The sequence below is a fragment of the Nanorana parkeri genome, unplaced genomic scaffold, assembly GCF_000935625.1.
Source record: "Nanorana parkeri isolate BGI_ZX_2015 unplaced genomic scaffold, ASM93562v1 scaffold1050, whole genome shotgun sequence".
NCBI lineage: Eukaryota > Metazoa > Chordata > Amphibia > Anura > Dicroglossidae > Nanorana > Nanorana parkeri.
This window is the reverse complement of record NW_017307318.1, coordinates 271,868-282,403: the sequence shown is the minus strand read 5'-3', so window position 1 is coordinate 282,403 and position 10,536 is coordinate 271,868. Positions and strand designations below refer to the sequence as shown.

Genomic DNA, 10,536 nt, shown 5'->3' with positions numbered 1-10,536 from the left:
CAAAACCCAACAAACACCAAAACCCCCCCCCCCCCCAATAAAAAATACAACATACCAGCAGGTTAACTGGCCTACAACTAAAGCCCATTTAAACTCTCATCTAAACTTAGCTAAACACATACCAGATGCGTCAAAACAAGTAGTTTCCGATATATTACATTGTATTTTTATTCTAAAGTAGCTAAAGCCAGAGTAGAAAAGTATATCCCCTTTCAGCATGCTGCAGAGTGGGAACCTTGCTTTCAGTGGAGAAGCAGTGATCTTTTTGCAGAGGTCAGATACGCCCCTGCTGAATCAGGGCCGGAGCTATCCAATCAGAGAGCAGGAGCTTTGCTGATTGCAGAGCTATAGGTCAGAATAAGTAAGAGTGTGTGTTGGAATTCTGCAGAGAGACTACTGCTTCCCCACAGAGAGCAAGGGTCAAGCTTTTCTACTCCCGCTATAGCTGCTTTAGAAACAAAATGCATAGCAACGTACTTGCATATTTTTTTAGATGAAATCCCAATGGATGGCTCCACATGGACAACTAGGCAAAGGGTTGTCATGATATGAATTTAATGACAACAAATGGGAAGATAGAGGTTAACATGAATGAGATTATGCAGTTACAAGCATGTGCTCACTGCCCATAGAGAAATTCAGGTGTTTTGGAATATTTCCAACTAGACAACAACTGCTCATGTCCTCCATTAACCATAAACAAACCCTTCCTTTTGGCATGTAAACCACATCTGAACTGTTACCAAGTCAGCCAACATCTCATAGAAAACCCTCCTAAGAGAGCAGAGGCTGTTAAAACAGCAAAGGGAACACTAACATCATATCAAATCTCTTAGTTTTACAATGAGCTATTGGACATGTAGCAGACCCAATATGAAACACTTGACTTGTAGCAGGCCTGGTATGTGTGGCCATACAAGTGTATCTGACTCTTTATGAAGAGCCTATGCTCCATATCCATACTTTAATACTGTTTATTATCCGCTTCTGTTATTTACCTGTTTCTTCATATCAGCAACTTCAGCAGAAGTTTCATTCCAGAGTTCATATGGAATGTCCATCACAACTTTCACTCCTTTATGGACAAGGTGATGCAAAGTTTGGAAGGTTTCTGACATCCCCTGAGCAAGAAAAGGGGACAGGTGAGATTCAAAGCTTATTTTCCATGAAAAACTGCCACAAAGCACATGGAGATTTGGAAGTGTGGAAAGAAAGCAGCGGACCCGTGTGGTTACTCTCTTGGTGTTTCTAATCCAACAGTAGTTAAGTGATGTGAATATGTGTATTCTGGCTAATGGGTAGGCAGCTTTCACAATCCAAAGGATCTCCACAGTATGCTTGGTTTGACAGTGAATACAGTAGATGTAGAAATTGAAGCACAACACCAAATAAAATAGTCCAGATACAGTTTTATTACATTAGGGTCAGGGGACATTTAAGTAAGTATCCAAGAGGTTTCAGGGGTCCAAAACATGCCCCCTTCATCAGCGCCTAATGAGAGAAATCATGTATGTTGACTACAATCTCTGCAGCTTGGAAGTAGCATTGTCTTGTGATGGGACTTCTTCAGGCTTGTCAGCAGCTGGTTTGGCAGCAACCACTACTGGCTGTGGTGGCATTAAAACATAAACTGACTGGTTATCCTTCCCAAGCCCTATTCTGTACCTATCACTGTTGATGTGCAAACAGCTGATGGAGGCTGGAAAACATGGCTGTCCTTATAGCCATGCTTTAGGCCAGTAAAATAGCCTAGTGATTCTGGATATACAGATAGTGTAATGGAAAGTTTTGCATTTTTACTTTAGCTACAATAATTTGAAGTATAAATATGTTAGGGAGTAAGATTAGTATGCCCACTTAACCACTTGCTGACCAGGAGTTTATACCCCTTCCTGTCCGGGCCATTTTTCAGTGTTCATCGCTGCGGTACTTTGACTGACATTTATTCCGTCATGCAACGCTGTACTGAAATTAATTTTATACAATTTTTTGGGGACAGATAGTTTTCTTTTGGTGGTATTTAATCACCACTACGGGTTTTATTTTTTACTATCTTAAAGAAAAAATGAACAAAAATGTAAAAAAAAAAAAAAAACTGTTTCCCCTTTATTATGTTAGGAAACATTTATTAGTACCCAATTTTTTGGTAAAATATAAAAGTTGGGGTCACGTCGGGCAATAGACGCCAAACACGTCAAGCCTTAAAATTGCGCACGTCCGCAAAATCGCAAAAAACGACCACACCCAAAAGTGGCCATAGGCGACGCTTTAAATTATTTTACCGCTCATCAGTTTAATGTTAACAGTGATTGATGGCCCTAAAATTATTGCTCACGATCTGACATTCGCGATGATATGTAACAAGTGCTGTGTAATAGGTGCAATAGTTGTTTTTGCATGTAGGCACAACTAACGCATTTTTGCGCATCTATGTGGGGGTGGGGGACTTTAAAAAAAAAATTGTGTTTTTTTTTGTTTGTGTGTAAATTTTATTCATTTTGTGACCAATTTTTTTTTAATATACTTAAAGCGACATTAAACCCTCAGATTTTTTAACATAAAACAATACTGTAATGTGCGCCTTACTGTAATCCATGGTTGTTTCCCTTCTCTTTGCTGCTCTTCCTTTTAAATCTGTATCTGTTCTCATGCTGGGCAGAACTTCTGTTTTGCAGCAGACTGCCTTGTCTCTGGAATGGATACATGGTGTCTGTGTGTAGGCTGTAACCTGAGCCAGCACTACAGGAAGAGGCACTCAGCTGAAAAGGGAAGTTCTCCCCAAGCATGAGAAGACATGAGGATTTAAAAGGAAGAGCAGCAAAGAGAAGGGAAACTACCATGGATTACAGTAAGGCACACATTACACTATTGGTTTATGTTAACAAATCTGAGGGTTTAATGTCACTTTAACTTTATTGTTATCACACGGGGGGAGGGGGATACAAATCCCCCTATGTGATATCAAATTACAGTGACAGGTCCCCTTTATGGAGACATCGGGGGTCTCTAAGACCCCTAATGTCACCTAGGGACCCCCAGAAAAGCTGAAGAAGCACAGATCTGCTTCACCAGCGTCTCTCTGGCTTCTGTACCGGAGAGTGACAGAGGAATGCGGAAGTGTGATGTAGTAAACATCACTTCCTGCATTCAGAGAGGGGGAGCAGAGCGGAGGGAGATCGTGTACTGAACTCCCTCCGTTCTCAGTGCACGAAGCCACATTGCCGGTCCCAGATCGGACGCCCGGGATCGCAGAGACTGCGAGGTACGGAAGGGGGCACAGAGAGATGCATCATAAAAGCGATCGGGCGTCTTTACAGACCGCTTGTATGTAAACAGCGGGCGGCCGCGGGCACGAAGGACTTTTAAAGAAGCCCACCCGCATCCATAAGGCTCCCGTCCGGCCATTTCTGAACGTACGGCGCACGGGAGGTGGTTAAAGTGTATCTAAACACAAGAAGTAAAATGTAAAATATTGTGGCTTACTAGTCTTTAGATGTGGCTGCACACTTTTGTTTTTAAAGACTTTTTTCCTTTATTATCACCTGAAGAGGCTGCAAGTAGCACATTTCCTTACTAAATAACCCTAGGACAGGAAGTTTTGTAGGACTACAAAACACATCCCCCCTCCATAACATGGGAGAAAGTCTTCTATGCTCCACAGAAAGAGCTGGGAACAATTTTAACTCAACAGCTCAGCACAGGCAGAGAGCACAATAAACTATCAGCTCACTGGATTTCTGGCAGGATCAACACGTATTTTTACACTTATGAAATGTCATTGTTAGGGTTTGCATAGCCTTTGACCTAAAATACACATGATTAAATATTGAGGTAAAATCTTATTATATTATTAATAACTGACAAAAGGTCAAGCAGCAATAAAGGGATTTTATAAAACAGTTGCTTGGTGCTAAAAACAAACTTCTTGTTCTCAGGGGTGCCTTAAAAAACAGACGTTGCCACTTCAAATACATTTTACAATTGACAGCTATGTAAATGACATGCTGGTTTAAGCAAATATTGTTTTACCACTTAGACAGAAATTTGTGTCAGTGCAGGAAAATACCTTAGCAAAGCGATTGCTGCCAGTCCGCTCTTTATGAAGGTTGTACTCCAACAGTCTTTGACAGAGGCCTTCTGTGACGTCGATCAGGCGAATATCTCTGCAAACAAGACAAACAGATTTCCGCGTACTTTTGCTGACAGAGGGCGAAAACTTGAATAACTGAATTCTTTACACAGAATATTGTGCTAGAGCAGTACTGCAGCCAACACTGATAATAAGAAACTAGTCACATCTAAGGCTCCATTCACACTAAGCGACATACCTTTAGAAGCGGATCCGGGCGGCCGGGATAGCGCAACTGTTCGGGGCGACGATTGTGCGACCTTCACCGTTGGGCTGCATTAAAAAAATAGAAAAATTGCGCGACATCCGCCGAAAAAAAGGTCCCGCAGGCACGACTTGCGACCGCGACGGGCGGCATGGAGCTGTACATTATGACAGCTCCATTTAAAATCATTGGCCGGAGACTTGGCCTAAGGCCCCATTCACGCTGAGCGGATTCCCGCCGCGACATCGTGCATTTTTGCCGCGCAATATCGCGAGAAGTAGCCGGCCAATGATTTTCAATGGAGCTGTCTTAATGTATAGCTCCATGTCGCCCGTCGCAAGTCGCACCAGCATGACCCTTTTTTGGGCAAATGTTTGCGTGATTTTTCTCTTTTTTTAATGCAGCCCGAAGGTGAAGGTCGCGCTACCGTCGCTGGAACGTCGCCCCGAAAGTCGCGCTATCCCGGCCGCGCGGATCTGCTCCAAAAGGTATATCGCTCAGTGTGAATGGGGTCTTACTGTTTATTACTAACTACAAGAAGTTGTCAGATAAAAACAGCATAAATACAGAACAAAAACAAATTCAATAGATAAGAAAATGCACCATTGGTCATGCTCTTGTGGAAGTCTGATGTCCTATTTTCTCAAAGTACCATTTAGAGTTTTATTCAAGAAGCTGGATTGTTACAATGGGTAGGAGCACATGGGGGGGGGCATCCAGTAGTTTATAAGACGAGCAGAAACTGTAAAGTATTTTGGGAGTAACTTACGAGTTTGTATATTTGATCTTTTTCTTTTTTCCCTCTTCCAAAAATCCATATCGTGTATCGATCACTTCATGTGTCCGAGATGTCTCATCAAATGAGGATTTCAGTTCAACAGCGACATATTTGCACACTGCAATAGAACACATTATGACATATCACTTCATACTGTGTAAGTCACAGCCCATGGAAGAGAAGATGATCTCATTCAAATTCTCGCTCTGTCACAATAAACGTTACTTTTAGGTTTAAAGGACGAGAGTGCTTTGTCATTGAGATCAGTCCAGATGTCATTTTAATTTGTTCCGACAAAGTATTTTTAAAAAACATGCACCCTTGCCCGACTATGTTTTTACATATTCTGAACAAACAGCAAAACATTTAAGACCAGCTATCACTGACCCTTGTAGCTGCATGTACTGTGAAGTAATTCATCCTCAAAGATCATAACAGACTCTGAAGTGGGGTGTCAGTCAGTTTCCAAGGGCCCATTCCCAAATGCACAGTGCACTACATCACATACTAGATGCAATGGTGGGCTACGTTGGCAATCATTCTAAATGGCACACCAACACACCTCCCACAGTGGGCATGTGTTGCTCCGCAACACTTGGTACCACAAAAGCGTGTGCTGCCTTACCGTGTGATGAGAAAAAACAACATGCATTCATTTTTATACGCCCGGGACATGCGTTGGGGTGCCATTCATTCTGAATGGCAACGCAACAAACAGCACACGCAATGCAGTGAGCAACATCGTGAGCCTGGCAGGATGCCAAGTTCCTACTGCCATAGAAAACCAGTGAAGGGGAGTTGAGATTCAAGTGTCTCTGTTTAAACTTTGAAGAGGAATTTCTCCACAACGCCTACTGCTACAAAGATCAATAAGGGCTTGCTTTTAAATGTATCTACTGTTTGTTCAAACTGTGTATACACTTTATTGTGCATAGTCTGGGCACAGGTTGAAGTGGCACTAAACTCAGGAGTAAAAATGCATTCAAGTTGGCACTGTTCTTCCTTCTGGAGGGTGGCTACTTTTGTTCCCCATGGTCCCTGTATGTGTTGTAAAGTAACCACTACTCCAAGACCACTGCTGGGATGGCCTACAATCTCATGTTTAGTTTAATAATTTGTATTATTAGTTCTCGGCGAGGTAAGTAAGAAGACTGACGCTGACTCGAGTATAAGCCGAGGGGGGCACTTTTCAGCCAAAAAAATGGGCTGAAAATCTCGGCTTATACTCGAGTATATACGGTATTATTATATAGTATTTTTATAGCGTCAACAGTTTGCGCAGCGCTTTACAATATAAGGAAGACATTACAGTTACAATACAAGACAAGATGGTGAGGAGGGCCCTGCCCCTGAGGGCTTACAATCTAAAAGAGGAGGGGGAAATGATACATGAGGAGGTAGCTGTGTGGGGATGAATTATTTGAGAATGTGAAGGTTCAGTGGTTAGGTCGAGCTGGGATAGGCTTCCTTGAAGAGATGAGATTGTAGTCCACCACAGGAGTGAGCTTGGAGCGGTGGCTACTTTACAACACACACAGGGACTATGGAGAACAATGCATTTTACATCTAGACCAATATATATATGGCCTGGCAATCTCTTCCTTTACTTAACACAAATTGGCTATCCCAGAGCATCAGAGAACAGCCTCAGTATAATAACCCTATCCAATAGCCACCCTCACAGAGCTTGGGTTCCAGTGTTCACCACCACAACCTTGGATTACAGTAAATATTAGAGCAGTGGATTAATCTGTGGCTTATTGTGCAACGGTTATTGCCGAATTCGAGCCAAAACCTTTTTATCTAATTTTAGAGACCATGCAGAAAGGGTGACATTCTTTGTCTTTTTTGCCATCTGTGTCCCCATTGGCATGATCTCCATACCATATATCAGAAAAAGCTACAAATACTCTAAATGGAGATCCCAGGACAGAAAGTTATTACTTTTTGATCATGACAACAATCATGCAACACCAGGCTTATGACTATATTATACTTACATTTCATCAATCACAGCTTTACAAAGATAAAGAGATTGGTGTGCGGGAAAAGGTTTTCATGAGTGCGGGAAATGTTTCAAATAGTCACTTATTTATAAAACACCAGGACAGATATGTGCAATAGAAATTTTTATTAGCATGATATTTTGTCAAATGAATACAGATATCAGGACCAGATATTGTTGTTTTGTTTAATGGGGGGTATAGTTGTGTTTGTTATTTTTGGTTTAAATATGAATTATGATAATAAATACTAAATATTTTTAAGCATTTTGTGTATATGGAAAGTTTTCTGTCCTGGGATCTCCATTTAGAAGGTATTTGTTGCTTTTTCTGATATATTCTGAAGGAGTTATACCCAGGACTGAAAAATAAAATAAAATAAGGGAGTTATATATATCAAGTAAATAATGATCTAAGGATTGTTACCCACTAGTTGCCTTTTCTATAAATAGATGATCTCGAGCCAAAACCTGTCAGGACAGGAAGTGCTAAAAGGTTTTTTTATTGCTATCCATGCCTTCCTTTTCCAGCTACAACAACAGCCCCCATTATGTCAGAGGAATGGGAAGTGAATGAAAGTTTCCTTAATAGGGTCAAAAACAGAAACAAAAACATTTACCTGTTCCTTCTCTATTCTAAACTAAAATCCGCCTACAGTTCGGCTTTATGGACAACTGTACTGTGAGTGTAGATCAATAAGCTGTAATCTCCACAAGCTGCCAAGGTAAAAAAAATGTAACAGTATTTATACAAAGCAATAATTGGGTTCCTGAGCCTACAAACACCTATCATCTAAGGCTGCAGTCAGCCAATACTAGCGGGAGCTTTTGAGAGATGTACTCTACATTGGATTCAATGAGTAGTCAAGTCTTTGCTTGTCTCCAAAGAGGAGTCAATTTATATGCTAATTATGAAGTGTTGTTGGGCACATCATTGATGAGTATATTCATAGCAGTGTGTATTGAATGTCAAGGTTGGGCGACCTTGCAATCATACATACAATAGGCTTTTTTAGGTAATTCCTATACTCCACAGTGCCATATAGGGGCATGAGTGTTGGGCTGCAACCACCTAATCGATTAATCGATAATGAGAATAGTTGTCACCCATTCTCATTATCAATTAGTTGGTTGGATCCCCTAGCTCTCTCCTGCATGCTGGGAGGAGTGGGCGGGTGCAATAGCCAGCCTGCTTTTGGCTATTGCTATCTGAAAAGGCCAATAGGCTGGCTATTGCACCAACCCACTGTATTTACATTCAGCTGACGTCTGCGGAATCTTGCCACTGGCAGCCGTCATTCTCTGGCTGAAGTTATTCCAGCGCCATTTGTGCTCACAATACAATTATTTTAAATAAAATTTGTATAAAATTTTAGATTGTAAGCCCTCACGGGCAGGGCCCTCCTTACCATCTTGTCTTGATTTGTATTGGAGTGTGGTGGTTGGCTGTTTTCTAGCCACCTAATCATCTCGGTCCTCCTCACATTTTATCTCAGGCACTGCTTATGCATGACTACTAAATACCGGTCCCCTGAAGAAGCTAAATTTGCGAAATGCGTTGGGTCCATCGGGACAATCATGTCAGTTATGTACTTGGATTTTTATTGAACATTAGGGACATCCTTATATTGTAAAGCGCTGTGCAAACTGTTGGCGCTATATAAATCCTGTATAATAATAATAAAAAGGTGGGAAAAAAGTATTTTTGGTTTTGGCCTGACAAATTCTGCTGTGGGAGGTGCGTTGCAGTGCCATCCATTTCAATGGCACCCCAAATGCGCCTCCCACCTACAGTGTGATCACTGGAATATACTATACAGCAATGCCATGCACAAGCAGTTCAGTGCGATTGCAAAAAATTGTGCATGCAGCTTTATTCTGTAGTAAACTTTATGTCTATACCACTGCATTTGTGTATTTTATTTTAAATTAAGGATGGTATTTATTAAGTTTTTTTTTACCTGAGTAATCGGAAAAATAATCGGCCAACTAATTGATTATGAAAATAATAATTAGCTGCAGCCCTACATGAGTGCAAATTGCATCCACCCTGCAATATTATTAATAAACCTGTAAATATATTTATATTATAAAGCACTGTGCACACTATTGGCGCTATATAAATACTGTATAATAATAATATAATTTTTTTTTAATGCAAGCAGTGTAGGTACCTAAATTTGACTTGGTGTCAGCCTCTTGTACAGCAGGAGTTTAAAGTGGGAAGAAGAAGCAGCACAAGAAGCCAATGAGTTTATGTGCTGGCAAGGAGCATGCTGATAGAAGAAGAAAGCAGACTGACAAAGAGATGGGCTCATCACCAGAGCTGTAGCTAGCTCCTTTTGCGCCCAAGGCAAGAACGAAAAATTGTGCCCCCCCCAACAACAGACGTGTGCGATATGTGACGTCATGCACCCCGCCTCCAGAATGGCAGCGCGCATGCGCAGAATGCACAGGTGGCCAAATCCAAAATAGCATAAAAATGTGTTTTGTTTGACATTTTTAGTTTCGCCTGAAACTAATTTGTATTCTTTGCACATGTCTAGTAATATGTGTGCTTGAGTGTGTGAGTCTGTGTGAGAGTGTGGGGGGGCTGTTTTTTTTTTTATTTATTTTTTTACTGTTAGGGGGCTTTGGGGAAATATCAGAGGTCTAAACAGACCCACAACATTTCCCTTTTGAAATAGAAAAAGAGATTGAGGTGGGTGAGAGCAGCAGGGATCTGAGGAGAAGCTGGACCTGAGGTGAGTGCCTCACTCGCCCCATGGTAGCTACAGCCCTGCTCATCACTGCCCTGCTTCTTCACTGTCCAGTCACAGGCTGGAGATGGGTCCAGGATAACATGTGCTCAGCAAGTAGGTTGAATGATGCTTGCCATCAGACTGAGGACATCTATCAGCAGAAACATTGACTGCAGAGAAAATCTCTGGATTGAAGATGAACATTATAGAAAAAGCTAATTTTATATTTTAATGGACTATTCAGTTTTATCTTGTTTATTTAGCTGGAGTTCTGCTTTAAGAAGACCACTGTTGCCAGTTCTAATTTGACAGCTCTAGTAGCACCCTCCATTGATCACAGCCACAATATTTTCACTGCTGGTCATACCTTCACATTTACTGGGCAAATGGACCCAATCACCATCTACCGCACCACCCAATCCAACCTGTAACGGAACCAGGAGAAGTAGGAACCACATGCTTGATGGCTGCAAGAAAACAAAACAAAAAATTAATTAGTGATACAGCTTCAGAAAATGTTTTCGTTCCTGTGGACCGAAGCAATATTTCCATTTTTGCTATGTGTTTGTTTAACCATAATTTCCATCTTCCCCGTTCCTTGCACCTACACATCTTATATACAGTTTTTTAAAGGACAAAATGGGCTTCATTTTGATGTGACATTTGCATACATAAATTCTT

The 10,536-nt window shown here is 41.3% G+C and overlaps 1 protein-coding gene across 1 annotated transcript in view; it reads right to left on the bottom strand.

Annotated features, from left to right (window-relative positions):
* The window catches only part of CNPY3 (canopy FGF signaling regulator 3), a 16,232-nt gene extending 5,915 nt beyond the window's left edge, over positions 1-10,317 (bottom strand). The window contains exons 1-4 of the mRNA XM_018567452.1: positions 10,223-10,317; positions 5,104-5,230; positions 4,067-4,163; positions 999-1,121 (exon numbers count right to left, since the gene is read on the bottom strand). Coding sequence (XP_018422954.1) covers positions 999-1,121; positions 4,067-4,163; positions 5,104-5,230; positions 10,223-10,313 — 438 coding nt within the window. The 5' untranslated portion in view covers positions 10,314-10,317. The remainder of the gene's footprint in view (positions 1-998; positions 1,122-4,066; positions 4,164-5,103; positions 5,231-10,222) is intronic.
* Positions 10,318-10,536: the final 219 nt, after the last annotated feature.